Source organism: Musca autumnalis, unplaced genomic scaffold (assembly GCF_047663935.1).
Source record: "Musca autumnalis isolate F117 unplaced genomic scaffold, ASM4766393v1 scaffold_1, whole genome shotgun sequence".
NCBI lineage: Eukaryota > Metazoa > Arthropoda > Insecta > Diptera > Muscidae > Musca > Musca autumnalis.
The window spans coordinates 224534201-224546823 of NW_027411644.1; the positions used below are offsets into that span (position 1 = coordinate 224534201).

Genomic DNA, 12623 nt, shown 5'->3' on the forward strand with positions numbered 1-12623 from the left:
GAAAAATATTCTTTAAAAAATCCACGATTATTGCTCTGGTGATCCATGGAAACTATACTTTAAAAAATCCACGAATATTGCTCTGGTGGTCCATGAAAACTATTCTTTAAAAAATCCACGATTATTGCTCTGGTGGTCCATGAAAAATATTCCTTAAAAAATCCACGATTAATGCTCTGGTGGTCCATGGAAAATATTCCTTAAAAAATCCACGATTATTGCTATGGTGGTCCATGAAAAATATTCTTTAATAAATCCACGATTATTGCTATGGTGGTCCATGAAAAATATTCTTTAATAAATCCACGATTATTGCTCTGGTGGTCCATGAAAAATATTCTTTAAAAAATCAACGATTATTGCTATGGTGTTCCATGAAAAATATTCTTTAAAAAATCCACGATTATTGCTATGGTGGTCCATGAAAAATATTCTTTAATAAATCCACGATTATTGCTATGGTGGTCCATGAAAAATATTCTTTAATAAATCCACGATTATTGCTCTGGTGGTCCATGAAAAATATTCTTTAAAAAATCAACGATTATTGCTATGGTGTTCCATGAAAAATATTCTTTAAAAAATCCACGATTATTGCTATGGTGGTCCATGAAAAATATTCTTTAATAAATCCACGATTATTGCTATGGTGGTCCATGAAAAATATTCTTTAATAAATCCACGATGGTCCATGAAAAATATTCTTTAAAAAATCAACGATTATTGCTATGGTGTTCCATGAAAAATATTCTTTAAAAAATCAACGATTATTGCTATGGTGGTCCATGAAAAATATTCTTTAATAAATCCACGATTATTGCTATGGTGGTCCATGAAAAATATTCTTTAATAAATCCACGATTATTGCTATGGTGGTCCATGAAAAATATTCTTTAAAAAATCAACGATTATTGCTATGGTGTTCCATGAAAAATATTCTTTAAAAAATCCACGATTATTGCTATGGTGGTCCATGAAAAATATTCTTTAATAAATCCACGATTATTGCTATGGTGGTCCATGAAAAATATTCTTTAATAAATCCACGATTATTGCTCTGGTGGTCCATGAAAAATATTCTTTAAAAAATCAACGATTATTGCTATGGTGTTCCATGAAAAATATTCTTTAAAAAATCCACGATTATTGCTATGGTGGTCCATGAAAAATATTCTTTAATAAATCCACGATTATTGCTATGGTGGTCCATGAAAAATATTCTTTAATAAATCCACGATTATTGCTCTGGTGGTCCATGAAAAATATTCTTTAAAAAATCAACGATTATTGCTATGGTGTTCCATGAAAAATATTCTTTAAAAAATCCACGATTATTGCTCTGGTGGTCCATGAAAAATATTCTTTAAAAAATCCACGATTATTGCTATGGTGGTCCATGAAAAATATTCTTTAAAAAATCCACGATTATTGCTATGGTGGTCCATGAAAAATATTCTTTAAGAAATCCACGATTATTGATCTGGTGGTCCATGAAAAATATTCTTTAAGAAATCCACGATTATTGATCTGGTGGTCTATGAAAAATATTCTTTAAAAAATCCACGATTATTGCTCTGGTGGTCCATGAAAAATATTCTTTAAAAAATCCACGATTATTGCTCTGGTGGTCCATAATAAATATTTTTTAAAAAATCCACGATTATTGCTATGGTGGTCCATGAAAAATATTCTTTAAAAAATCCACGATTATTGCTCTAGTAGTCCATGAAAAATATTCTTTAAAAAATCCACGATTATTGCTCTGGTGGTCCAGGAAAAATAATTTTTAAAAATCCATGAAAAATATTTTTTAAAAATTTACGATTTTTGCTCTGGTGGTCCAGGAAAAATATTTTTTAAAAATCCATGAAAAATATTTTTTAAAAATTCACGATTTTTGCTCTAGTGGTCCAGGAAAGATATTTTTTAAAAATCCATGAATAATATTCTTTAAAAATCCACGATTATTGCTCTGGGGGTCCATGAAAAATATTCTTTAAAAAATTTAGGATTATTGCTCTGGTGGTCCATGAAAAATATTCTTTAAAAAATTTAGGATTATTGTTCTGGTGGTCCATGAAAAATATTCTTTAAACAATCCACGATTATTGCTCTGGGGGTCCATGAAAAATATTCTTTAAAAAATTTAGGATTATTGCTCTGGTGGTCCATGAAAAATATTCTTAAAAAAATTTAGGATTATTGTTCTGGTGGTCCATGAAAAATATTCTTTAAACAATCCACGATTATTGCTCTGGTGCTCCATGAAAAATATTCTTTAAACAATCCACGATTATTGCTCTGGTGCTCCATGAAAAATATTCTTTAAAAAATCCACGATTATTGCTATGGTGGTCCATGAAAAATATTCTTTAAAAAATCCACGATTATTTCTCTGGTGGTCCAAGAAAAATATTCTTTAAGAAATCCACGATTATTGCTCTGGTGGTCCATGAAAAATATTTTTTAAGAAATCTACGGTTATTGCTCTGGTGGTCCATGAAAAATATAATTTAAAAAAATCCACCATTATTTCTTTAGTGGTCCATGAAAAGTATCATTTAAAAAATCCACGTAATTTTTTTCGTTGACCATAAAAAATATTCTTTAAAAAATCCACGATTATTGCTTTGGTGGCCCATGAAAAATATTCTTTAAAAATCCACGATTTTTGTTCTTGTGCTTCATGAAAAATATTCTTTAAAAAGTCCACGATGGGGCGCACGATAACTCACGCTAAAATTGGGTGCACTATAACTCACGCATGCAGTAACCGATTTGGTCCATATTTCACACATCGTAATATTTTTATCAGACATAGATCAGGTTTGAATATGGACAATATCGAACCACCCATTGGGGTACCTCCCACACACAATTTCGGAAAAGTTCAGTTTGGAGCCTGCTCTCCAATCGCATTGATTCATTTTGCAAAAACATGTATTCGCTGCCACCATTACGACGGTACATGTATTTACAGGGGTACGTCCATACTCCCTAAGTGAATGGCCTCAAAGCTGTAAAAAGCCCGTGAGGCCACCTTTTGTATGAAGTAGCTGGTGCGCATGATAGCTTTTGAAATGTTGGTCCAAATAATATTTCTGGGAATCTTAGATAATGTTCAAATATGAACTTCGGTCCACCACTTTGATTGCCGCTCCTTGTAACGCTCAAAAATTTCACTTAAGGATAACGATACACTTTGATAGATAAAAATTGTTCTCATCGAAATAATGGTTTTAGGCCATAAGTATGTTCAGGCGAAATCAGTTCCAGACAAGAAGCCAATTTAGCCCTGTCCGTCCCTCTGTCTGACTGGTTTTAACACACGATAACTCTCGAATGGAGTAACCGATTGGGTCCAAATTGTTTAACCTAATATTTTCACAAAACTTATTTTAAGTTCGAAGATGGACCACCCCAGTCATTCGGGCACTTTCCCCACAAAAATTAAAATTAAAACCGAACATTGGTGGCGTCGTTTTTTATTGGGATAGCTAATACAATTTTGTTTTTCAAAATAGTCTGGGTTAATACCATTGTTGTTGTTTTATTATTTTAAAAACAACTAATTTATTAGTGGAAAAAGGTTGGCATTGTTCGCCAAGGGGTAAGGCAAGGAAGACTAGTTTCGATCCACACCACTGGATCTCATCAGTTCCCTTGTTTCTTCTTTGTGGATATTCTCCACCGAAGTTATTTTTCAACAAGAAACTTTTTATACCCAAACATCAACTAGTCTTCCTTGCCTTGCCCCTTGGCGAACAATGCCAACCTTTTTCCACTAATAAATTAGTTGTTGTTTTAAAATAATAAAACAACAACAATGGGATTAAGCCTGACTATTTTAAAAAAAACAAAAATAAAATTAAAACGCTAAAATGGTGCTCACGATATCTTTCTCGGGGAATAACCGATTTTGTTTGAAATTTGAACTTCGCAAAAATTCTTAAAAATAGGCCAGTATGCATAAAAACCCTGGTCATCACCAATAAAACAGACTGATGAGAACGATAACTAACGAAATTAGTATCCGATTTGATCGTAAAGTGTCTTCCAAATATACGCCACCCTCAGGGGGTACAAAATTGTTTGCAAATGGTAAGCATTTATTCGGAACGTCCACAGTGGTTAAAATACATACAATACACAATTTTTGAGGGAAAAGGATGTCAGTTGTGTAGCCGGTATTCGATCTATCGATATATGACTCATTTCACACAGGCTGAGAATATGTCTATGCCTTCAGGTATCTTCTTCACAACACTTTTGTGATTAAACCCAAATAACTTTTATTAAAATATATTCCTCTTTTGGAAAACAATGAAATTGGTTTTATTCATTTTAAAAACATGACCAAACAGCCCAACACAATATTGTAATAAAATTCTAATTATTTTCGGAAGGAATTTCTTAATCAATAACAATAATAGTAATTTAAGAGTAAAGTATTTTTAAACAAGTGGGTTAATTTTTTAAAATATAATAAATTTAACACTAATGGAGGTTGTAAACAATCTTGGATCTGATGTCATTGTTCAAAAAGAAAAAAAATGGAAGGAATTTTTTATCCAATAACAATAAAATATACTTTTTAAAGTAAAGTATTTTTAAAAAGGTGAATATTCTAAATTTATCACAAATGGAGATTTTAAAGAAGTCTTGGACTTAATATGATTGTTCAATAAGAAAAAGTACAAAAATAACAAATTTACCATCCCTGCTGCTACATCGGCATGACTAAGAGTTGTTGTTGTGCTTGAAATGAGTTGTTATTCGTTGTGTGTTTGAGTAAAGCCGTCTAAAAGCTAAACCGTTAACGTTTAAGCTATGCATAATCTCAGAGTACGATTCAAAATGAATTAAGCCCAAATGCATGAGCATGGCCTAGACTTATAACAAAGTCTTTTCTCTTTTTTCCTGAGTTTAATTTTTTTAAAGTATTGTTGGTGAGATTTTCTTTTGTTGCCACTTTCGTATTTCCATTTGGATGTGTTGTGCTCTTTTCTTTTACATTGTTTGTTGTTTTCTTTGGAAGTAACTATTTTTGCTGCTGCTGATGTTGTTGCCTTTACTACCAAGCAAGCATTTTATTATTTCGTTTACACCAACAACTCTAGCCAATGTGCCTGCCGTGCCGTACGTACTCACTCACAAACCAAACAAAATAATCACAATTCAACGCAAGCGACATTTTTTCCTATGGCTCATGCACGCGTGCGCACATTCGCAGCGGTATAAAAAGCGAATGTAAGACCGCCAACCACACACAGTCGGTTCAAGTATTTCGTTGTCTCAGGTAATTCCAGACACAAATTGTTCGCAGCGTCTGTTAAGAGATTACGGAGGAGTTTAAACTTTGGATTTTTTATCTGAAATCACATAAAAAACTTACAAAAAATACACACACACAAAATGAAGAAGTTTATGATTGTATTTGTTGCACTCTTTGGAGCCGGTATGTATTTAAATTCCAAAAAAGAAAATAAATTATATGCAAAAACACAACTGGACGAAACAAATATGAGAAAATAGTTGCATTCATCTAGAGAAGTGTCAAAAAATCTGCAAAGGATTATAAATTAAAAAAGAAACAATAAATGCTTACAAATGTGTAAGAAATGTTAAATAAACATTTTCAGTGGGACTATTAATAAAAAACAAAAACTATAAAAATAAAAGTGCTATATCAAAAAAAAAAGTACGGATAACAAATGCCGAATGAAGAATTCTCCCCTAAAGGATTATAAATGCAAACAAACAATTAAAAAATAAAAACACTATACCAAGCTCAAGCAAACAATGTTAAAAAAATTTAATACAATTTCAGACACACAAAAAATTTTAAAATTAAATCCTGGGATTTATAAAAAAATAGTCAGCAAGTAAATAATAAAAAGTGTATTAATTTACTACGCATCAATTCCCTGTTAAATCTTATCCGCATTACAGTATTGCCCAGCAATTTTAAAGCCTTGCGTGTAAAATGTCTCAAAATGTTGTCAACATATATCCTGGTGTTATGTTCATCAACACTGTTACCAACACTGTGTTAACATATTTCTATTATCAGCTTAACAGAAACGGATTTAATTAATAGCTTTTAAATGTGCCTTGTTTAACATTTTAAACAAAAAATCTGAAAAATGTACATTTATGTACATAAATTATTGCAAATTTATTAACAGCGTGTTAACATCGCATGAGTGAAATTCATTTATCCTGGATATTTTCAGTTCTTTTCACCAAAAATTCCCTTCCCATGTCCATGTTAAATGAATGTTACAGTGATGAAGTAGTTATTTGTTTTGTAATATATTTTTCGTATAAATCATAATTAACATTGTTTTAACAGAGTTCATATAATTTGGATTTAATCCACCTATTTCTTTGCAGTAACCTACAACACTTTATTTCCAATTATTTTGGATTAAATCCTAAAATTGTCATTAACATAGTGTTAACAGAGCTAATGTTGTCATTCTGGAAAATTTCAAAAAAAAAAAAAATAAAATAAAAATTGTATGTTATCATCATTTTACGAATGTTGTTAACATTACAATACACACTCCACTTATCCAGCAAAAATGTAAAACATTTGTCATCGAATTGTATGTATTTTCAATTTAAGAAGATTTTCTATATTAACAGAGTGTTAACAGTGCTTCACAAAATGTTTTCGGTCTGTTATACACGTGTCCCTTATTTTATCAACGAAAGGCTTCTGAAGCACCAAACCTGTTTTATTCCGACAACTGTACTTAACAGTGTCTTAACAGAGTTCTAGGAAATCTCAAAAAATTAGAAATTTGATGTTATCATAATTTTAAGAATGTTATTAACATAACAATATACACTTCACCAGCAAAAATGTATAATAATTGCCATCGAACTGTATGTATTTTCGATTCAAGAAGATTTTCTTTCATTAAAAGGGTGTTAACAGTGCTTCACAAAATGTACTTTGTTTTCGGTCTGTTATACACATGTCCCTTATTTTTAGCAACGAAATGCTTCTGAAGCACCAAACCATGTTTTATTCCGACAACTGTGCGTAACAGTGTCTTAACAGAGTTCTGGGAAATCTCATTTGAATTTTCAATTAATTGGAATTTGTAATTTTTTCTTTTTCTTGAACATTTAGAATATTATTTTCGATTCAAAAAGCTTTTCTTTCATTAACAGAGTGTTAACAGTGCTTCACAAAATGTACTTTATTTTCTGTCTGTTATACACAAGTCCCTTATTTTATCAACGAAATGCTTCTGAAGCACCAAACCATGTTTTATTCCGACAAATGTGCTTAACAGTGTCTTAAAAAAGTTCTAGGAAATCTCATTTGAATTTTCAATTAATTAGACTTTGTGATTTTTTTTTTGAAAATTTAGAATTGATTGCGGTAATATTTTTGGTTCCAAAATAAAAAATTAAAACATTTTGTGAAACTGTTAACCTAACATTTGATGTGACAGTGAAATAATAAGGACATTTTACTTTGGAATTCGAAAAATTCTCCTTTCAATTCCTCGTAACGTGTCAAATTTCAGCCATAAAAGTAATGTTGATAGAATGACCCTAGAAAATTTCACATATTTGCACAATTATGTTTCTGTGGTAACAAACATTTTCAGAATATTTCACATTTCTGTTATTAACACAATGTTAACACAATGTTAACATAACCGATATATTCAGAAACGTGGCCTTAATTCTGTCAAATTATTGGTTTACTTTTACCTGAAAAAATTGGTGTTGTATGTATTACCTGTGTTTATGTTGGCTCCATTTCTCCATATACACCCCTCACTTGAGTTTAAAGTCAATAATTCGCGGTGCAGAATCTCGAATTAAATTCGTATCATGTTATTCTTTTCCTGTAGTACCTCTTATCCCATTTTGAGTGGTGCGTTTTTTAGTATCTGTAATGGAATTTTCAATTTGGTCTGAATGTCTGGCGTTGTTACTTATCCTTAACGGCTGACAAGCAATATTCCCAACTGGTAACCGATCACAGCTGTGAAGCAATTCCCCCATGTTTACGTGAAAATATTTCACATGTATCCCCTGCCGAAAAAGTTGCGACAACTTCTGAACATTCTGTGGGTTCAATTCTAAACATTTCTAGAAGCATTTCTAATCTGTTAATAAACAATTTCCCTTGTATCTCCCAATGAACAAATAACGACAAATTCAGAGATTTCTTCGCCCTACGTGTCTGTATTTTAAACAACAGTTCCGGTCTCTCTCTCTCTCTCACACACAAAACAAATAGCGGCTAAATTGACGATTTCGAAGCTCTTTGTTTTGGTATTGCCAAGAGCAATTCTTTTCCTTCTTTTATTATTTAATAATAACATTATGTTAGCTGCATTCTGTTAACTTTTCATTTAACATTTAACACGCTGGGTCAGTGACCTTTTAATAGATTAGGTCTGTCTGGTTACTCAAATGTTTGCAACAATTTGTACAAATTGTTACAGAAAGTTGTCTGTTAACTCACTTCTTCTCGGTTAACTCTCTGTTCTTCATTGAGAACTTGCAATTTTTTGCTGGAGAAAATACTTCTAACAACAACTTGCTAGTAACCAGATGCACATATTACCAATGAATGTTATTAACATAGTATGTTAACAGTTTTTAGACGACTTGTTCTAGGAAATTTTTTCTATTTACTAATACGTAAAGCAAATACACTAAATATAACAGTGTTGTCTATGTTATTAACATAGCATGAATTTTCACTTTAACATAACACGTTTTTCGGTAAATATTTTCAACGGCATTTTAAAATGTTATCATTTTATGCTGTTAACAAATGGTTTTAACATAGACAAATTATCGTATAGACAAAGAAATACTCGTGTTATGTGCTGTCAACTGACTCAAACAGAAAAACTCAAAATTGTTCGAAGGCAATTTTTGGGGAAAAGAAACAATTTTCTTCTATATTTCTATCTGAGGATGTAGATTTCGTCAAAAATTGACCCCATACATTCTTTGTTAGAACAAAATGTTTATAAAATCGTGTTTATTTGCATTTTTAATTGAGTTGTTCTGTCAACAAACTCAATGTTAACAACATTGGTGAGAGCATTTCTTTGCCTATACAATTCATGTGTCTTTGGTTTTATTTTTTTGATTAATTTTCTATTCTGGGAATGAAATGAAAATATAACAGTTCAGTATATGTTATTTACAAAATGTTAACTTCACATTAAAAATAACGTTTTTGATCTGCCAAAAGTTAACAGTGAGAAAAGTATGGTTAACATTTTACATAAAAATGTTCTACTCCAAAAATGTATTTATTCTGTTTTCTGTTCTTTTCAACCCCATCGAGCAGTCTAAAATATTTGAAGTTGCTATTTCCTGCTCCTCAACAATGACTGAGAATAAAAAGATTTATTGTGGGCATCCGATTTGATTGGCTATTATTGATTTTCCTCAATATTTTTGTCATGAGCCATTATGTTGAAAATTAAAAAATCCAGATTTTCCCCCAATCAGTTCAAATTCCCTTTCATTTTACAGCAATTACAAAATGTTTATGTATCATTGTGTGTACGTACTTTACTTTTACTTTACATAATTGCAAACTATTTGCATTGATATCCATGTAAAAAGCCCTTTTCGGAGCTCTGAGATAAGCAAATAAATAAAAAGGAACGAGAAAAAACAACAACAGCAGCAAACGACAACGACGTTGACTTGAGTAATTGATGTTATTAACTTCAATCCATAACAAATCAGTTTGCCAAAATAGCAGCAAAATATAGTGAAGGCAAAGCGTGTTGTTGTTGTTGGCTGTTTGTTGTCTCCTCATTGTAAACGTAGAAAAAAATCGATAGCCAGCCATAATGAAAATCGAGAAAAACAAACTTCAATCACTTTTTTTGCTGGTGCTGCTGCCACATTCAATTTCTTAGTCAACAACCATCACAAATGGTGATGGTGCTGTTTTTTAAGATTTACAGAGAAGGGAGTAGTGGACCTGATCAAGGGGAAGGTATTATTACAGCATTTTGCACTGAATTCGTAGTGGTGTTGGTTGGTTGCTTGGTAAACTCGCCAAACTAAAACCAGTGCATTTTGCATGTTAAATAGATGAAAAATAAAGAAAAAACAAATATTGCTTAGAAAAAAATAAAAAAACTTGTAGTCTTAGGTAAAAAAATAAAAGCAGTCAAAGCGTAACTAATGTTATACGAATTCGTAATTTCTACATTACACGCCTTAAAAAGTTTATCTAAAAATGTTGATATTTTGCAATAGTTTTACTTCGAGTTACAATGACTGCACACAGCAGCAGGTTTTATGGATTATAAAATATTTTTGTTTGCCTAAAAAATCAGTAATGGCAATAAGATTAAATAAGAGGTAATTGAAAAAAATGGTGGTATTAAAAATTAAATAAAACTAAATGTCACTGACTTCCAATGTAATTGCTGGCAATAAGCATCACCTACTAAAATGTTAAAGTAATTATAGTTTTTTTCATTTTTGTTTCCCCTCATTAATCTCCTCTCCAATTAGTGGTTGATGTTTCTTTTCCTGTGGTTTTAAAAATATTAAAAAAAAAAAAATTGCCAATAACTATGGGGGTTTTGTGACACTTTGCCTTATTTTCAAAACAATTAATACGTACATTTATATATGTTTGTATATAAAAACTGGGTTAGTTTTGTTGTAATACATCTTTTTGTTTATGGTTAGTTGCCAGTTTGTTTTCATTTCCAGAAAAGCCTTATAAGTTATTGGCAACATAATAATGATTCCTCATCGTATTGGGTTTACATGTGAAGAAACAAAAAATCAAAATAAACTAAAGTAAATTTAATGTTACAGTCGAGCACAAAAGTGAGTTTTTATTTGGTGTGACATGACAAACAAAATTTTTGGCTAAATGGCAGACAATTAGAGACAAGCGCGTGTCACTTAGTGACGACTTAGTATTAAATCCTTTAGCTATTGTTGTTTAGTGTCACGATCGTGACACGCGTTCATTTAGTTCATGGGTTTCTTATTAAGTTTTAAAATTCATCCCCTTGACCACATGACATACGAAAAGGTCATGTGTTCGATATGGCTACTTCAGAAAGTGTAAGTCCGGAATGTAATAAGAAGAGGTCCCATGTTAATAAGCTGAAAATTATACCTGCAGCACATTTTGCATTATTTGGGAAGTTTATGACATTTTTTGCCTAATATTGACAATTATCTATATTTATATTTTTTTATTTTCAACGGTGACAAAATAACCCTCAGCAATGTTGGTGACATTTCCTGAGTATTTCAGCCAAGTAAAATTTCTCTACAAGTGGTGTCTTAGACACGCCGTTCGGACTAGGCGAAAAACACTAGGTCCCATTGAGCTAATATAAATCGCGGTGCACTCATTGATATGAGAGAAGTCTCCCTTGTCGCTTCTGGGATGTTTGTGGAACAATTATTATTATAGCTCGATTAATTGAATTAATTAATTAAAAAATTATTATTATATTTTATAATTATAATTGCCACATTATCCTTTTAATCACACTTATAAATTGACACACTATGAGAGCCACCCAGCCACCCAGCCAGCCAGCCAGCAAAATCATGTGATTCGTGAATGAGCAGAAAGTTGTACCAGCCACCTCCAATTCAGGGCGTAGTTTACCTTCACATTTTTATATTTTAATTTTTTTGTTTTACAAATTTCTTGATATTGACAAAGGTCAATATATGCATAAATGTTATTTGAATATCAACCTTGATCTATTTTTCGGAATAAAACAACATTTTCATATTCCCAAATGGCAACCACTTTTTGTTCTGTTATGACATATGTATGTATTTAATACAGGCAATTTGCATAACAACTTTTCAAATAACCAAACAAATTGTGTTATACATTTTACGAAAGGTCAAGTTGATGCTGATGTGTTCAATAAATTGTTAATCATTAAAATGGTGCCATAAAATTTACATAAATCAAGAGAAAGAGAAATAAATTTCAAATTTTTTATATGTCTTTAGATTTGTGTAAATTATAAAGGAACTCTTAGTTTTCTCTTGGAATTCTTAAATAAGAGAATTTCTCTCACGTGGAATTTTCATAAATTTTCTATTGCCTAAAAATGTAAAATATTTTTCCAGAATTTTTTCTAGTATTGAATCAATTTGGTTTCAACTATCTTATCCCAACATATTATTTTCCCCACTAAAATATAATGTATACCCATTGCATTTCGCTCCCCTTCCACCAAACCCCGTTTAATACCCATATGAAAACAATTTATATGCCTCATAAAGCGAAACCTGGCAACTTTTCACACCCGCTCGCTATCTAACCTTCTATGCCATCATTTAATTAACACAGTTATTTATACTTATGTGGTGTGCTGGCTTTTTTTCTTTAAGTTTGTGTTTTTTTTTCTCTCTTTAGAATGTTGCCCAACAGGAAATCATTCAACTCTAAAAAACAATCTTGGCAAATGCCAAGATGCCAAACCGTTAACAAGTCTCGGTCTGGTGCATAGTTTTCTTATTTGCAACAGAGCAAATACACATCTATAGCTGGAACTGATTAGTGTCTCATTCAATGTCAACTGGTTTTCACAAATACTCAAACACACACACAC

General features: G+C 31.4%; 1 protein-coding gene across 1 annotated transcript in view; it reads left to right on the top strand.

Annotated features, from left to right (window-relative positions):
- Positions 1-5116: 5116 nt before the first annotated feature.
- Gasp (Chitin binding Peritrophin-A domain-containing protein Gasp) overlaps positions 5117-12623 on the top strand; it is a 33904-nt gene continuing 26397 nt past the window's right edge. Inside the window, exon 1 of the mRNA XM_073960310.1 lies at positions 5117-5458. Within this exon, the coding sequence (XP_073816411.1) occupies positions 5416-5458 (43 nt within the window). The 5' untranslated portion in view covers positions 5117-5415. The remainder of the gene's footprint in view (positions 5459-12623) is intronic.